Below are 17,088 nucleotides of genomic sequence, written 5' to 3'. Positions count from 1 at the left end.
ATAATTGAAGGTATTGAGATAATTTCTTTACAATCCTGCATGCTGAACAGTTGGAAAAACTTCAACGCAACAATATGTACTAAAACAGCAACATTTACCACAAATATCTAGTTTTGATAGATAACTACAGTGAGAGTTTTGGTTTTCATATGGCAAATCAATCTCAGCCAGTGTGTCAACTCTTACCTGAATTATGTGCATTGCTTGAGAGTTGGGTTTTAATGTCATTCTCAGGTGAAAATACATGACATGCTGATTTTCCTCGTGGGAAGATTTTGATGTGGCATGTAGACACTGGAGATGAAAGAACACTGTAACCAATGTTCAAGGGGTTATGTTAAATTTCCTCTCATCTTGCAGTGGCTTAGATTGGACATTTTCCACCTAGATTTTGCTGCAATCACTTCCTTCATGGATTACTTGATAACAGACAAGTCTATTACTTTCCTTGGCAGTAGATTGGGTGAAATGAATTGGTTGATTTTTGTTCAAACTATAAAGTAATGAATGACCCCTTTTTTTCTTCTTAATTGTTATGCAGGACACATATTCTTCACTGTTTTCTTTATCCTAACTTTTGGTTCTTCTTGATAGTTCACATTATTTATTGGTTCTATGTTGCCTTCTACAATAGAGGAATCCCCCAAATGTCAAACTATGAAATATTAAAATAGTTCTCAATGAAGATAACTTAGTCCTAATCCAACTTGGGCCAATAGCTAAGAACAATCTAAACTGTAAATTATAAAATCTGAAACGATGGTTACTATTATTCATAATAAGACATGATAGAATGCCCATTGATTTATGAAGAAGTTAACAAAGTTGCAAAAAAGAATCTTTTCTATAATCATAACAAATAGCTTCCTCCTACAAACAACAAACTAATATCCTGCAAATGAAACAAAAGCCTAGTACCATTTATAAGAGACAATAAAACAAACAACAAACAATGCAAGCATAGAAAAAGAAACCGTGGATTCAATTATCACAGTACACGAGTGCCTATAATAATAAAGTAAGGCTCACTATTTTTCATAGTATCCTACTCTCCTTTTAAAATTTACAACTACAACGACAACAAGAACCGAGATATTTTCACACATTTTCGTTTCAGTGTTAGCTGAAAAAATTCTATGAACACTAGAGATTTTAAAAAAATTTGTACTTGCAGGTATCTGCGAATAAAATCTGCAACGGATAGAAAATGCATATTGTAAATGGATACTCATAGATAATAGGTACGAATATTTTTTATACCCGCATATTAACAGGGCGGGTATGAATATCATAATATTTGTACTCGTGGATACTTGTACCCGCTACACTAGTTTAAATTAAAATAAATTAAAAAACATGACTAAAACATTAACACATTAATTTTGAATAGATTATCTTTTATTTATTCGTTTTAAAAAATATTCATTTTTTTGTAAACTGTCATTCAATACTTTTTAAAAGGATTACTTGCACTTTGTTTGAAATTTTTTAATGTTATAAACTGTATCTTTATTTGATTTATAGTTAAATATCAAAATTTTCTTTTGTAAATACCCACATGTATCCGTGAATATTAAAAAAATATATGAATACACGCATAATGGATATCCGTAACGATATGAGTACAGATACGAAACGGATATTTATTTAACGAGTAGGATACTATTACTTTTATTCTATCTATCACATTGAAATTCTTAATTAACACGTAAAAAAATTAATATAATTGAATTAAAAAAACTATATTTATTATTTTTAAAATTTGAAGAACAAAATATATTAAAATCAAATACCAATTTTGTGTAAAAGTTAGAAAGTTGGAGTAGAATCATGCTCTATTGCAAAATAATGCAGTAGGAGCAGTGTGCCCTTCTGTCATTGTCACATTATACTTTGATAGCCATTCATCTTTGCCTGTACACTTTGCTCCCCAACAGAGTGCACACTTCCAAGTACATTCTTGGCATTTTCTCTTATTTCTTTTTCATGCCCCACTTTCACTTCTCTTTCTCTTCTTCCAACTCTTCAATCCCTTCAATCCTTCAATTCAAGTTTCAACCACTTTTTCCACTTCCCTCTCTCTCAATCTCTCAATGGATGCAAAACCTCCTCAACTTGCTGCACAACCTTTCAACTATCAGGTACTACTACTACTACCTACCACCTTACCTCAATCAAAAGACTCACAGTAATTACTGCATGCGTAATCTCACTTTTTTCTTCTTCAAATTTGTCCTCTTTGATCTTCTAAAACTAATCATTTAACTCTCTTTGTTTCTTGTCCTAGACATGGTTCTTGAAAGTTTCAATCCACTGTGAAGGTTGCAGGAGGAAAGTGAAGAAAGTTCTGAAGAGCATTGATGGTACTACTATCTCACACTTCTTTGAGCAAAAAGCATGAAAGCAGAATTTTACACCACAAAACTCATGAAAGTAGTCGTACTCCACAATTATATGCTACAAAAAATATAACACAAATCCAGCTTCAAATTTCGTTTATTCCAACTCTTTTTTCGTACACTTTTTCTTATTCTACAGAAAGCATTCTTCTTTTCCCATGCAGGAGTATTACACTGTTGTAATTACTCCCACATAACTAGGAAAGAAGAAAAAGTTTAGATTCATTCTGAATTCTAAAGAGAAGGTTCCACTTTGTAGGTGTTTTCACTGCAACAATAGACCCACAGCAGAACAAAGTAACAGTCACTGGAAGTGTTGCTGTTGAGACCCTTCTCAGGAAGCTCGTCAGAGCCGGAAAACAAGCCGAGATTTGGCCGGAGAATGACGGAAAAATCTCCGGCAATGGGCAGCAGCAGCAGCAGCAGAAGAAGAAGAATGAAGCAAGAGAACTACAGAGGGTGGAAAATTACAAGGGAACTAAAAATGCTTCTGCCAAGTTTAACAGTGAGAAAAAAAACAGCAGCAATAACTCGCCGGGAAAGTCCCCCTCCGGTGACCAGAGGCCGTCGGAGGGTGGTCGGAGGGAAGGTGGTGGTGGCTCTGCTATGAAGAAGAAGAAGAAAAAATTGCAGAGTGGTGGTGGGAATGCAAACATTGGTTTGAGTTCGGTGGAAGCAGCAGCAAGTACCGGTGCACCTGCACACACTGGATTGCAGTTTCAGGATCTGGGCCCAGTGAATGTGAACCCTACACGTCAGTATTTGCTATTGTATCCTTCTTACTACGTTCCATCTTCACCCTACACGTGTGCTGGTGTTGACCAAGATTGGCATCACTTCCAATCACCACCGTTGGTTTCCTTTGAGATATTCAGTGATGAAAACGTTAATGGGTGTTCTGTTATATGAGACTTGAAAGTAAAGAGAGTGTTGCATCGTATGGATATTATTATTATATGGTATGGATATTATTATTATATGGTATGGATATTATTATTATTATTATTATTATTATTATTTTATTTCCTAGATAGTTTACTATCCTCCTGCAATTACAAAGTTTACACTTTTTTTAGTAAGAAAATAAAAAGAAAAAAATTATAATTTTTTTCTTTTATTACTCTTTTTAATGGCCGTTATTTGTTTGTTGAAATGCATGGAGATTCATTAATTTAGAAATGAGATATTATGAAATAAGGAAAGGGGAATGTTTTTTTTTTTTTACACTTTTTACTGCATTTAGATGTGTCTAGAACAAATTGTTAGATTCACACACATTGAAAACTTGAAGGGTATAACAAAATCCTACACAATGTATGTAACTTGGACCACAAAAAGTTATATAGTTTGATTTCAGAATATACCTTGATATGTGTGTGAAAAAAGAATACAATTATACACAGCATTGTATATCAGATCAAAATTTGGATATTGAAATAGTGTATTATTTGAACATGATAAGTTCCATTTACTATACACCTATTTGTGGCTAGGGCATGATTTGTGCTAAGTTTTGGGAACATGTAGGTGTTGGAGAACTTTATTTGTGGAGCAAAAGTTAAAATTCACTGAAGACACTTTTTTGTCTGGTCTAAATTAACAGCGAGAACGGCATTAATATAGGCACCTCTCGTTACTTTTTAAAATTCCAACTTTTTCATCTTTTACACAAAAATATTATTCAGAGAATAAGTTTTTGTTAGGATAATTTTTTTCCAAAGATTTGTGATCTAATGATAGAACTATAATAAAGAGATGTTTGACTACATTTTCTGTCATTTTGTCCTTAAGGATATTACTTAGAATCAAATATATTTCTAAGTTAACACTTAATGTTGAATCGAAAATGTATTAAATTATGTAAATAATTTGAATGTTATCATATAAAACACGATCGAAACGTCAAATAAACTTAACAATATTTTGTTAAAAAAATTAAATACACGTATTTATAAAGTTTAGAGAATAAACTGAGTCAAAAATTCAGTAAAAAGATTAATTTATATTTTTATTAAAAATTAAAAAACAAAAACACATTTAATCCTCTTGATTGGCTTCGCTAACTTTATGCATGTTTGTATTACTTATATTCAAGGACTAACATTTCAAGTTTTACTTACCTCTGGTCAACCTAGATTAATCTAAAGTTAAACTTTGAAATAGTAACTTCAGAAACAAAAGTAGTTTCTATAAAAAAAATTGAATTTTGAAGTTGAGTAACATGATAAGAATGTTACAATTTTTCATCAAAGATTAATGTAAGTCTTTTGTTTCTTTCCACTTTGATATCAACAAATTATATTACTCAGTATGCAGATTCAAAATATTTCATCACTTTCTATCAGTAAGTACAAAAAGAATAACTACGAGGAAACCAAGATACTGCAGATTTTCTGCCCGGGAAGGTCCCGAAAGGCAAAAAAGTGAAGCACTTTCATTTTTTTGCATGCTTAAATTTAAATTCTTTACTTCTTTTCATATATTCAAGCATGCATGTTTCTCAATTTCAAATATAAAGCAAAACCAACTAATAAGAAAAGTATATGAAGTAACAATCTTACTCTAGTAAAAATATAAAGCAGTTATCTACATTTTTTTCGAAACAAAAGCTAATTTTCATTGATATTATATATACAAGGAAACCATTTCTAAAATTCATGTTCCAGACAAATAGGAAAACTACAGAAAAATTTTGAAATACCAGAGAAACCAATGATTCTAAGTTCTAAAGGTCTAATGTACACTTTGAACATCAAAACTTCCTAAGAAATACCACTTAACCAATATGTTCATCATCTAAAAGCTTCAAATGTAAATTTTTCTTTGGTCAGTCTCTAGGTGCAAATTGATGCTTTTGAAGTCCGTTGATTCATGCCAAGGAAGATCACCATTACTGTCACATCATCATGGTACTTCCTCCTCCTCCCATCGGGAACATTCATCAACTCCTCCATGCTGAAGCCTGCAAGAGCATCATCACTTAGTATAGTAACTAATCATAAAACAACATGAACTCATTCATGCAATGGAAATCAAATTTAGCATGAGATCTTGAAAAATGACCTGCAGAATCAGCTGCTCTTGCAACTAGTTGCTCAATAAGAAATTTTGCTGAATCACCAAAAGGATTTCTCAAGATATAAGACTCTACAAGCTGTACTGCTTCATCATTACTGAAGAAGTCAAATAAACCATCACTCGCAACTATAACAAATTGGTCAGAATCTGAGATTTTGTGCACATTCAACGACGGATCAGTTGAAATATATGGTGGGCTTGTAAGATCAGGAACTCGAAGGATTCCCATTAATGCATCATTCAGAATTTTCTGTAGGGAAGAACAAAAGGAAAATCAAGTCCTTTTGAAATAATTGGTGTTCATAAACTAGCAAACTCAATAAATGTAATGAACTTCCATCCACTCATCATTTATATAGCTAGGATATCAGTACAGGGTTATTACATCTTTTTATAATATCCTATGTGTGCAATTTCTTCTTCAAAAGAGAATCACAACTCAAAATCTTTTGGAACCTTGTTGTCTAAAATATAAAAGAAGAACGCAAACCTTTTTCAAGTACCCTGCTCCTAAAGCTCGAGTAACCTTCAGTTTTCCCTTCACTTTCCCTGCTACTATGGTTTTAGGATCATCTGGATGATCAGCAAGAACTCGAGCTCTTTCGGCTTCATTGTCAACAGTGTGACAATCCGTGAGCTGGATAGCCTTCAATCTTTCATTCCCATTCACTCTGTTATCTGTACAACATGTCGCCAATACGGCTCTGCTGTCACCGAGATTAAGTGTATACAAATCATTACCATGAAGAAGCACAAGCAAAACACAAGATCCAATAGAAACTAAATCTGGACGTTCCTCCATTTCCTGCTCAACCATGCATAAGAAATCATTCTCAACCTGACTAAGAACATGCTGGAGACCATCAAGTACTGTACTATGTGAGAATGATTTAGGGGATGCTTCTGACTTGGAAGGTGGAGTAATGTTTGCAAAACAGTCAAGACCAGAATTGTTTCCCTTAAACTTTGAAGGAGATTGATGCTCCTGAAGGATAAGACTATCATCATCCAAATTATATGGAAAGGATTCACCCACAGCCACATTGTCAGAAGCTTTTGTGAAATCTGGTTCAAAATCACAACTTAACATATTAAAGTAAGATACAATGGTGTCGTAAAGGGTACCCGCCAAAAAGTCGGCTGCATCTCTCCCATTGAAGCCATCATAAATTGCACAGAAGAGCCATCCATTTTCTTCAGAACAAACTGCTTGAACTCTATCTTCACCAGCCGCTCCTCCAGCAACTTGAACATCCATTGCATTAAGAAAACCTTCAGTTCTGGAAGGAGCACTCATAGATTTTAATGAACAGGAGTCATATTCAAGCATGTTAGTAGGAGTGGAAGGGCTGCAACTTAGATTTGAAAAACTACTATGGACAGATGATGATAATATGTCCAACTTTGGAAAACTTGACGAAGAGGGTACTGTTCGAAACGATTTAGGAGAGTCCAAACTCGGAAGGATTTCTTCTCCTATTACGCCATTGCAGATATTTGTGTTGGCAAGTGTAGCATTTGCACTTAAGGCAGCACCGGATAAGCAAGAGAAACTGCTTGTTCTACTGATTTCTTTGCAAGGTATACCTCTACCACTATTGCATTGATAGCCAAAACTTATTTTAAGTTCACCTTCAGGGCTATGCATGCTTATCTCCTGGTTTAAGAATTCCATTCTCAACACTATCAATATTACATCACTGGCACAAAAGTAAACAGTATCAACACACAACATGTATCAACTCAGAGCACGATACAAGAGAGCAGCTAAACTTGACCAATCAGACATGCATGGATAATGAAGATAGGTTTCATACAAAACTAATCATGAAAATCCATATAGGGTTGTATAGTCAAAGATTATGCTCGCTGTGTGTGTTTAATTTGGTATAAAAAAGCCGTTTGATTATACAGAAAACGTAAAACACAAGATTTTCCAGATTGCAGAAACAGCGCTCAATTCATATACTTTATTAATGCCACAATAACAGTTCTTTAAACAAACTTAGAGAAGTTGTACCACACACCGGACTAGCAACCATTAGTTCAACAAAATAACATTATAACAAATAAACAAATAACACTCAAATAATATAATCAATTTGAAGTAAATTCTTCAAGCATTGGAAAAGAGGGATAAAATTAAACATAATTATATACCTAAAATTTTATTAGGAATTTGGCTGAAAACCTTACAGTATCAGTGTTGGCTTCCTTTGTATGCTAATAAAACATATTTGTACGGGAAATGCATGGCTGAACAAATGAGTGTAAACATTTTTAAGAGTTCCTCAAATATTTATTCATATTTACCATATTTAGGAAATAAAACTTCAAATGATTATGCCCACCTAAGAGGATTGCATGCTTTAGAATATGAGGAAGGTTCATAGCACCATGACAAGGAAAACAACAAGATAAACTAAATCCTGATGCCAACACAAATAATTTACAGCAACAGGAAAAGGAAAAGAGATTCAATAAAATAAAATTTAAGCTTTATCCTGTACACTTATTCATCCTCAAACTATTTCTGGGACAATTTGCATGTTGTTAACTTTTACCATTTGGCTCCGACAAAAAATACCAAATTCTTTTAACGTTAATGATTAAAGAAGAACTTCTTCATGCCATCCCTTCTCATCAAGCCCCCCAGAAACAAGGAAAAGAGGAAGAAAGATCACCAATTCATTATCCTTTGTTCACAGTACAAAAACATGCAAAATTGTTGAGACAACGAGCTTGTTTATTTCCAATCTCTCTCTCTCTCTCACACACACACACAGTGAAGCTTCAATGACAGTGGCAGACAGTAATGATAATAGTCAACGTAAGAGTGTAATTGAAAAAAACAAACACTAAGAAAAAGGGTACATTCTTGCATCAGCTCACATCCAGTGATTCTCTCATCTATTTTGAACGTGGGGAAAGATCAAAATCAAAACTTTCCCCTAGAATTCCATTTGGGCATTCCTCATTTTATTTGTTTTGCAAAACAAACAAAACCCAGAAGAGAGGAAAAGACGTAGAACAAAAAAAATCTGCGCAGACACGTGAAATGAAATAAAAATAAAAAGGAAAGGGAAAAAGGCACTTACGACCAGAGAGTGAAGGAGCTGAGAATGCAGCTACGGAAACGAAGAGTGTTGCAGAATAAAGAGAAGGAGAAATGGTGAAATAGAAGAGAAGAGAGAAAAGGTGAAGGAAGAATGAGTGTTGAAAGGAAAGGAAGAAAAGGAAGTGGTTGGAAATTCGGATGGTAGAGAAGAGAAGGGAAGAGGAGTGATCTTTCATGGCTCACGTTTCGGTCTAGTCTAAGAAACCGGGTTCCTTCTCTTTTTTTCCTTTTTTCTCCAAACACTTCAAACTTTTCTTTTTCTCTTCTCTTTATTTCTTCTAATTTCCAATTTTTGCAATGAAGAGCCATATTATCAATGGGTATTGATATTATAATTTAATCATAAATTACTATATATGATAAATTTGTTAGTCTTTTTGTAAAATAACTAATGACGAATTGTTGTGTTTTGGTAATACAACATTATCATTTAATAAGTTCAAGAAAATCCGAAGCTAGATAAAAATAATAATTTATTTCTAATTTTTATACTATCAAGCATGGATAAATTGATATAGTGTTGGTTTAGTTTAATTGGTTATTTTAAATGTAATCATAATGTACAATGAGATTATATACTTGAATATTTATTTACATGAATATAATACTTAGTTTTTTCTTTTCAATTAAGGGATCGATTATGTAGATTTTTTTGTGTTTGTTGGTTTCCTCCCCAGTTTCTTTTAACCAACTTATTTGGTATCTTATTTAAATCCAATTGCATAATTATATAATCAACCATTATTTAAAGTACAATAAATATAAATGATATGACTGTATATGAAATTTTCTGTAAGTTCTCATCAACATAGTTTATACGACACAAGTTGACCTTTAAGCAAACTGTACTAAATGTGATGTAAAAAATAAAGTTAGACATTTTTTATAAATGGTTTCAGAAAAAAAAAATTATTCACAAATTAAAAATCAATTTTTCTCATTAATGATATCTTTTATATTTCTTTTTTAAAATACTCAAAGTAAGTCCAAAATTATAATTTATATTTAATAAAATAACATAATGTTTTTATAAAACAAATGGAAAGAGAAATTATTTTAAAATACATTCTACTTCTCTTACGTGAATGCTTGAAACTGTTTCCCAATGGATAGTATTTGATTTTGTAAAAAATTCTTATTTGTTATAATTATTAAACACAAATTTACTTATATATTACGAAAAAATTGCAATAATAAGATGTGGGACCTATTAAACTTATAGCTTTCAATAAAAATTGAATCGATTACTAATGTGTCAACAAAAATGTGTTAAAGGCTAAATCTTATAAGCGAATTGTTGGTATAAAAATATTTAGAACAATGGTAACAAATTTTTGGTATGATAACAATTAAGTTTCAATTGTTTTACTTATGCTTAGTAAACAACACGATTAAAAACAAATACATCACATGGTGTGCTCACTTCTGTGAAACTTGAAATGTGAATTCCCTTGATGTTATTTGTGGCTTTATGTTTCATTCGTTGTAATGATTGAATGATTCAAAAACAAAAAACATTTTTGTATATACATTCCATTTTGGGAGTGTAATTACTAGTAACAGAGATTACGGACGAGTATACTTTTGTAAAGAAAAGTATTGTTCATAGAAATCAGTTTATGAGCATCATTTGATTACCAAAATTCTCCACTAGTGATTCAAGAAGAATACTTACCAAACATTTTGAAAACCTCAACAATTAAACATTCAAAAATTAACTTCATAACCTTCATCTATGGTGTTGTAAAGTCAAACTTAAAAAAACTACAGCAAGAAATAATCTAAGATTGAAATATAAGACAACCGAAAACTTCAACGCATTGTCAAAAAAACAACCTTAGCTGGGGTACCAAGTACCAACGAAAATTCAGAACAAGTATTTGCTCAAAATGACAATCATAATCCTCAAATATTACTAGCAAAGGTAGAAATCAATACATAACAAAGTATCATGGTAGCCTACTGTTGCTTAACTTCAACTTTCTTCTTCTGCCACAAGCGATCTAGGGCACTGTCAGCATCACCCTGTAAATTACGAGCAAAACATGCATTCTTGGTAAATAGATAAAATATAATCATTGAAACATGAAGTAGTTTCAACACAAAATTGGACCTGAACATAAACAGCAAACACGAAATTCAACATATTCGTAAAATGAAAAGCAACCAGCAAACTGGTAAACAAAGTCATAGTTCATCATACTGCACTGCATTAATTTTATCATCTTCAGACCAATGAAACGAGAGAAAAAAAAATACAGATGATCTGTTTGTCAGGATTTTAACGGCTAATCACCCAGAATACATCTATGCAGGAAACAAATTCTTATTGTTTTCTTTTATTTTCAAGAATGAATCCATGCCAAGGTATTTTTAGGTTGACAGATCAACTGGACATAAAAGAATTATTAACAAACTAATCTTTATGCTAAATTAAATACTATTTACAAGTACATCCAATGCCTTCAAATAAATTGATATCACCCGTATAGCTGGTCCGACAGAATACTGAGCAACAAAACCAGATTAAATTTACAAAGTATAGTGTTAATTTTCAATTCTAAGCCTATAACATTTCTTTTCTCGATTAAAATATTCGTATTGAGGCATATAAAACCAACCCCAAGAATTTCACCAAAGAAACCCTAATTTTCAATACGCATTCACGAACCACACAATCAATACAATAAAACAAACAAAAAGTAGGTTGCAAAAAACTACAAGAAAAGAAAACAAATCACTACTATCAACTGGAACAAACAAAAAACATAACTAGGTCAAAGTTCACACAGATATTTATAAGTACAAAAATAATAAAAATCATAATAAATTAGACATGAATTCAAAAAGCAGCTAAAATGAAGACCTGAGCACGGATGAAGCCACAGAGGGCAAAGGTGGAGAATTGACCATTGTAGATACCATTCTCATCCACATGCCCAATGTTAATCTGAACCGAAGCATGGTCTTTCGCGGTAATCAATCTGTTTGTAGCAGAACTGCAGCATATTCACAAAATCGATTCATGCACCCAAACTCAAACAAATAAATCAATAATAAACCGGAAATTCTCAAAAATAAATAACGGAAAAAACAAAACTACGGTGCATACCACTTCCTAGGGATGTAAAGCTCAGTGATCTGTCCTTCCTCGTTCTGCATCTTTGGTTGAACTTTGTAAAAACTCCTTCACAGAAATCTCTATAAACATGAATCAGATTAAAACAAAGTAGTAATGATAAGCATTACGAGGAATTTTCAAAGAATCAGGAAGAAAGAGGGACACATGAGAAGAAGCTCACCAGAGAAGACGAGGAACGAATATGAGAGCCGTAGAGGAGGGTTTGTGAGCGACACGATGGTTATTATAAATCCAAAAACCCTAGTTTCGTTCTCTGTTGGGCTGGGCTTAGAATTATATGTCTTCAAAGCCCAAATTTAACATTGAGCACTAAATTTACCATAGACTAATTTTTATATTCAAAATATTCTAAAAAAAAGGGTAAATTACAGGCTTCTCAGCTATACATGGTTAATTTAGTCTTTAGAAAAAATGAAAAATACTATTTGAAGTATTAATATGTAAAAAAATACAAAATTGATTTCAAAATATTATAGCTTGATTATAAAATAATCTCTAATTTATTGCCAAATCTGGCCCTAAAATTATATTTTAATAACAAAATAATTTATTAACTTAACCATAGAGGATAATTATGTGAATTTTCACACATTTTCAAGTTATAAAAAATATTTTTTTTCCAAAACTAAAGTGATACATTTTTACATTACTAAATGAGTTATTTGCACTAAAAAATATTAAAAAAATGTGCACTCGGTTACGTTTTTTCTTTTACCTGTATCATATATATATATATATATATATATATATATATATATATATATATATATATATATAATCAATAATATTTGTTTGACACAATAATTTATAAATTTTTATATTGAAAACATTTAATATATTTTATTTTAATTTTAATTCACAAAATAATAATCATGTTTTCGAAATTTTTTATATATATTATATTTAATATATATATGTATCTCTTATTGTTTCTTATTATTTTTAAAATAAGTGTATTAACTTATTAAATATGTGTTGTATAGATTGACGTGTATATGAATCATAATCGATAACAATAATTTAGTTGACGAAAAAGCATATAAAAAAAGATAAATATATAAAAAGACAATTATAACTTATTCTTTTCAGGTGAGATAAAAAAAATTATCACAATTTGTTGAAAGTCATTTATATAAAATATAACACGTTTTTAACTTTTAAACATACAAATCCAACATGCCATTTTATTAAATGTAGTATTATTAAATAACAATCATATTTTACGAAAATTTCCCTGTAATCGTTCTGAACTATTGACTTGTTATGCAAAACATATTTTGTCATATAATAAAAAGAAAACTAAAAAATTCCATATAATATTTGTAATGAGGATGGAATGAATTTTACAAACATTTTATTCTCATTGACAATAGCTAACACCACAAGTAGAGACATAAATCTATGCTTGGATGCATACTACTTAATATTTGATAACAAACAAAACATAATTTTTTTAGAATCTAAATGTTCAAACTGACTCACCCAAAACCATAAAAATCAATCTAATACAATTTTGATCACAGGATTTCTTTTCCTGTGAAATACGTAATGCAATCACAAGGGAAGAACGGCGCTGACTATGAAAGATAAAATTCAGTACATTCTACAGGAATGCGAAAATTAAAGAGATGTTCAAGACTATTTGAACCGAATGAAAAGAAATGCATAATTCAGGGAAACAGCTCACCAACCCGTGGAGTTTGAAATGAACCATGCCAAAAACATTAACACTGATCTATGCTGAACCATTCAGCTGTTATTTTTAAGGATTTTCTATTTCAGGCTTCAACTCACGCAAAGGAGATTTCTCTCTCTCAGTGACTGGAGGAGGTGAGCTCTCCAGACCAATTTCTGCTCGGAGTTCATTGATGTTCTGCTCCAATTCCTCTATCCTACTACCCATCTCATCGAGTGCATTGGAGTTAAGAAAACCAGTAACCAAATAATTATGATATATATCTGACATAATTTTCCCTAATAAGAAATTAGTAACATTGTAGATCAAAGGATATTCTTTGTAATGATGGAGTTTGACATCGTCTGGAACCTGCTTTGCTGCAATTAAGACATACACATGATAAAACAGTGGAATGATTTCATTTATTTGTCAATGGAAATTTTCACAATCAGACCCAACAACTTACCATCTGCTGAAGAAGATTTTGTACCTGCAAGGAGCAGCAATTCATTTAGGAAACATACAGCAATTGATTATTTGAGAGAGAATGGTTGAATTCATCAATGTATTGTTTGGATCAAGAAAAAACTTGACATACATCAATTGACTCCACTCATTTTTTCTTAGACAAAGTGCCTCTAGCACATGTTAAGAATACGGCATAACCACAGAGCATGGGTCCTTAGATAATTTTAATGCAGACTTTCCACTATGATGAGAATATTAGGATCACCTTAAAATTATATCCTATTAGAATTTAACCCTACACAAAATCATGAAATCTATAGGTAGCCCATTTTTATTTGTCCATCCACGGTGGAGAAGAGAAAAGTTGTAAGGTACTCACAAAAGCTGTCATATCAGCAGTGCTCTGTTTAGTGTCTTCTGCATCATGTCCACTCTGCCAAAGCAAAAATGGTGAGATAATACGGGGTAATGCCACATTGTCAATAATGGTTATATATTCCACATTAAAGAGAATTTAGTTTCATAAAAATAATGATGGAAAAAACAAAAACCAGCCTTCATACTATAAAATTGCATAGATGAGCTCATCTGCATATGGTTAACAAGAATAGTATTACCAAAGTTCAAACGCGACAATATTCAACTTTCTGCTAAATGGTTTGATCAACTTCATAACCACCAATATAACATCCAGGTCTCAAGCACTGTTTAATGAATAATTTGCATCTTAGGCAATAGTTTGTTAGTTAGTCCTGCCCATCTCTCAGAAACCCCACCCCAAGCAGCAACCAAACACAAATCCTCAGACTAAAATTATTCATAATCAGGGAATTCTCTGCACTCCAAAAGAAAGAAGGAATCACGTCTAAAGCCAGAACAAAGCAATCCTTGTTCTTGGGGGAACTACAATATATACACCGTCTGTTACTAATACAATGAGGGTTACCACGCCAACAATCAAACACGACACGAACTTCCAAAATTAAAACTGAATAAATCAAAATTAGAAAGCAATATTACCGCCTGCTTCCAAACATCAAACTAAATTCCTCCGAAATGGAAAACAGCTTCTTCAACTAGATGTTTTTCTCATTTCAAAGGATTTTATTTATCTAAATGAAGTAAGACTAAAGCAACATTAATAGTTGACCCTTTTAAATTTGTTATGTTTTGCATCAATGAATGAAATTACTTACTTTACCTTCCAAAATAAGTTGCTCAGTTGAATCCCATCCTAAAAGCTAATCAACTAAACAAAATAAGAGAATATTTCATAAATTTAAAATAAACCACAAGCCAAATCCAATAGCACAACTAAAAACATGCAACTACTAACGAAAACAACAACGCTGTAATTTATCCCGATACCACCGCATTTCAAAACATAGAATTTGAAAACCCACAAATCCGGAATGAAAAGGTAACACTGACGCAAAAATCACGAATTCAACTATTCGCCCCTCGAAGAGTGGGAAAAAAATAACAAAAAAGAGTAGTAATTTTGATCATGATTCAATACCTAGGGTTTCTGTTTTCGGAACTGAAAGTGGCAAGTACCATTCTCTTACGTTTTCTAGCGTTTATCGTTTTCCAAACGGTGAAATTGTTGTTAAAAAGGAAGAATTTGCAAGGAAACTACAGCTTACCATGTTGGAGGCGATTGAGCGTGCTGAATTGATTGTTGCAGAAAATATTGAAATCTCTCTGATATTGTGTTTGAGTGTTCAGGGAATGTTAGTAGCCTTGAGATTCAAGAAAAGGAAAAGCAAATAAAGCTCCTTAAATTCAAATTCAAAGTGTATTGCTCGTTTTACTCTATCTTCACACTTTTTTGGTTTCCAGTTTAGTCAAAAACCGAATGCACTATAATTAATTTGAAATGAGGAGGGTACACCTTATTTTAGGGAAAATTATGGTATGACGATTTTTTTTTTCGTAAACAGAATTAAATAAGCCAATTTTTATTTTTTTAATCAAAATGAAACAATAAAGTGATATTTTATTTATCTAAATAGATAGTTTATTAAAAATTTGTCAAATGTTTTTATCAAATTATCATTTTTCTAATTTTAGAAACTAAAAGACACCTAAGAAAAAAATAATGTCATTAATTCTCTCGCTTCTTTTTGTTTTTCTTTATGAATAACAAATAAAACAAGTTTATAATACATAAATCGGTGTGAATCTCATTTTCTAAATCGGTTTTGTAAGATTTAGTTAAGTTTATAGTTCGCTTATTGACATGATATCTCATAAGAGATCTCAAATCGACTAGAATAAGGTGAGTTTATAATATATAAGTGGATGCAAATATCATCTTACAAGTCAAATTTATAGGATCAAGTTACGTTTAAGGTTCACTTTCTAACATAATTGGTTATAATATTTGATAGCAAAAATATTTTTGTTTGTTGGGTTTATCATATCGTTATTATATCACCTATTAATATCTAGTCTTACATTTGATATGTATATGCCTAAGCTGACGATTTTGTAGGATTGAGTTAAGTCGATTTTGTAAGATTTAGTTAGATTTAAAGTTTTGTTCTTAACATGCATTGGTTATAGTCTTTCCTAACAAGATTTGTTATTTGTTGGATCTACTGTGTCATTCGCTATCAGATCGTTATTGTATTACTCATTAATGTCTAGTATCACATATGATATGTACATGCATAAACCAATAGTTTTGTAGGATTTGGTTAATTTGATTTTGCAGTGTTTTGTTAGGCTTAAAGTTTATTTCTTAACATGCATTGATTATAGTATTTCTTATTGAGATTTTATGTTTGTTGAATCTATCGTGTCATTCACCGTTTATTAGTGTTTAGTTATATATATATATATATATATATATATATATATATATATATATATATATATATATATTATTTTAATAGATTTTTGATTTGATATTCTTTATATATATCAAATTAGTTTTGATATAATTTGAAAGATATTGGAATTAATTTTGATATGAAATTAATTTATGAAAAGCATTTGAACAGAGTCGATGGATTATCGGTGGAAGTAAGTTGACATGTTCATAAAAAATAAAAAATAAAAAAATTGAAATATATATTGTGAATAAAATGAACTCATTTGAGAAAGTTACTAAAAGTTTGTTTTCCTTAAATACCTTCAGTTGAAAAAAAGGAAAGGAGTAGTATTTGTTGAATGATGCCTTATTCCTACCTTCGCTCCA

At 31.4% G+C, this 17,088-nt stretch overlaps 4 protein-coding genes across 6 annotated transcripts; 1 reads left to right on the top strand and 3 right to left on the bottom strand.

Moving 5' to 3' along the window:
- Window positions 1-1,949: 1,949 nt before the first annotated feature.
- LOC114164643 (heavy metal-associated isoprenylated plant protein 35-like) lies at window positions 1,950-3,428 on the top strand. The gene is made up of 3 exons (XM_028049381.1): window positions 1,950-2,141; window positions 2,288-2,363; window positions 2,659-3,428. Exons 1-3 carry the CDS (start codon window positions 2,094-2,096, stop codon window positions 3,306-3,308), a joined length of 774 nt encoding a protein of 257 aa, XP_027905182.1. The 5' UTR covers window positions 1,950-2,093; the 3' UTR covers window positions 3,309-3,428.
- Window positions 3,429-5,139: 1,711 nt separating this feature from the next.
- LOC114162850 (probable protein phosphatase 2C 40) lies at window positions 5,140-8,813 on the bottom strand. Of its 2 annotated transcripts, none has more exons than XM_028046830.1 (4): window positions 8,576-8,813; window positions 5,968-7,177; window positions 5,463-5,727; window positions 5,140-5,361 (listed from the first exon to the last, which is right to left on the bottom strand). In XM_028046830.1, exons 2-4 carry the CDS (start codon window positions 7,150-7,152, stop codon window positions 5,234-5,236), a joined length of 1,578 nt encoding a protein of 525 aa, XP_027902631.1. In that variant the 5' UTR covers window positions 7,153-7,177; window positions 8,576-8,813; the 3' UTR covers window positions 5,140-5,233. The 2 variants fall into 2 exon arrangements, with proteins under 2 accessions (XP_027902631.1, XP_027902632.1); XM_028046831.1 differs by having other exon boundaries at window positions 5,968-7,134.
- A 1,554-nt stretch (window positions 8,814-10,367) lies between these two features.
- LOC114164859 (40S ribosomal protein S21) lies at window positions 10,368-12,034 on the bottom strand. The gene is made up of 4 exons (XM_028049629.1): window positions 11,898-12,034; window positions 11,708-11,796; window positions 11,462-11,594; window positions 10,368-10,620 (listed from the first exon to the last, which is right to left on the bottom strand). The coding sequence occupies exons 2-4, from the start codon at window positions 11,755-11,757 to the stop codon at window positions 10,555-10,557; spliced, it is 249 nt and encodes an 82-aa protein (XP_027905430.1). The 5' UTR covers window positions 11,758-11,796; window positions 11,898-12,034; the 3' UTR covers window positions 10,368-10,554.
- Window positions 12,035-13,131: 1,097 nt separating this feature from the next.
- On the bottom strand, window positions 13,132-15,761 carry LOC114162442 (heat shock factor-binding protein). 2 transcript variants are annotated; one of them, XM_028046337.1, is made up of 6 exons: window positions 15,530-15,758; window positions 15,085-15,132; window positions 14,263-14,316; window positions 13,882-13,905; window positions 13,750-13,792; window positions 13,132-13,648 (listed from the first exon to the last, which is right to left on the bottom strand). In XM_028046337.1, the coding sequence occupies exons 3-6, from the start codon at window positions 14,272-14,274 to the stop codon at window positions 13,500-13,502; spliced, it is 228 nt and encodes a 75-aa protein (XP_027902138.1). In that variant the 5' UTR covers window positions 14,275-14,316; window positions 15,085-15,132; window positions 15,530-15,758; the 3' UTR covers window positions 13,132-13,499. The 2 variants fall into 2 exon arrangements, with proteins under 2 accessions (XP_027902138.1, XP_027902137.1); XM_028046336.1 differs by lacking the exon at window positions 15,085-15,132 and having other exon boundaries at window positions 15,530-15,761.
- Between the last annotated feature and the right edge of the window lie 1,327 nt (window positions 15,762-17,088).

Source organism: Vigna unguiculata, chromosome 9 (genome assembly GCF_004118075.2).
Source record: "Vigna unguiculata cultivar IT97K-499-35 chromosome 9, ASM411807v1, whole genome shotgun sequence".
Lineage (NCBI taxonomy): Eukaryota > Viridiplantae > Streptophyta > Magnoliopsida > Fabales > Fabaceae > Vigna > Vigna unguiculata.
The sequence above is the reverse complement of the archived record's forward strand: the minus strand, read 5'-3'. Positions and strand labels throughout refer to the sequence as shown.

Bases quoted from the DNA above. Each gene is read 5' to 3' on its own strand.
- LOC114164643 (XM_028049381.1), top strand. From the start codon at position 2,094: ATGGATGCAAAACCTCCTCAACTTGCTGCACAACCTTTCAACTATCAG. The intron at 2,142-2,287 runs GTACTACTACTA...TTCTTGTCCTAG, and splicing joins CACAACCTTTCAACTATCAG to ACATGGTTCTTGAAAGTTTC. The intron at 2,364-2,658 runs GTACTACTATCT...TCCACTTTGTAG, and splicing joins AGTTCTGAAGAGCATTGATG to GTGTTTTCACTGCAACAATA.
- LOC114162850 (XM_028046830.1), bottom strand. From the start codon at position 7,152: ATGGAATTCTTAAACCAGGAGATAAGCATGCATAGCCCTGAAGGTGAA. The intron at 5,728-5,967 runs GTTTGCGTTCTT...TCTTCCCTACAG, and splicing joins GAGCAGGGTACTTGAAAAAG to AAAATTCTGAATGATGCATT. The intron at 5,362-5,462 runs GTCATTTTTCAA...ATGCTCTTGCAG, and splicing joins AAGAGCAGCTGATTCTGCAG to GCTTCAGCATGGAGGAGTTG.
- LOC114164859 (XM_028049629.1), bottom strand. From the start codon at position 11,757: ATGCAGAACGAGGAAGGACAGATCACTGAGCTTTACATCCCTAGGAAG. The intron at 11,595-11,707 runs GTATGCACCGTA...AATATGCTGCAG, and splicing joins CTTTACATCCCTAGGAAGTG to TTCTGCTACAAACAGATTGA. The intron at 10,621-11,461 runs GTCTTCATTTTA...CGTAATTTACAG, and splicing joins GTGGCTTCATCCGTGCTCAG to GGTGATGCTGACAGTGCCCT.
- LOC114162442 (XM_028046336.1), bottom strand. The intron at 13,906-14,262 runs GTGAGTACCTTA...TGCTCCTTGCAG, and splicing joins CTGCTGATATGACAGCTTTT to GTACAAAATCTTCTTCAGCA. The intron at 13,793-13,881 runs GTAAGTTGTTGG...TCTTAATTGCAG, and splicing joins AAAATCTTCTTCAGCAGATG to CAAAGCAGGTTCCAGACGAT.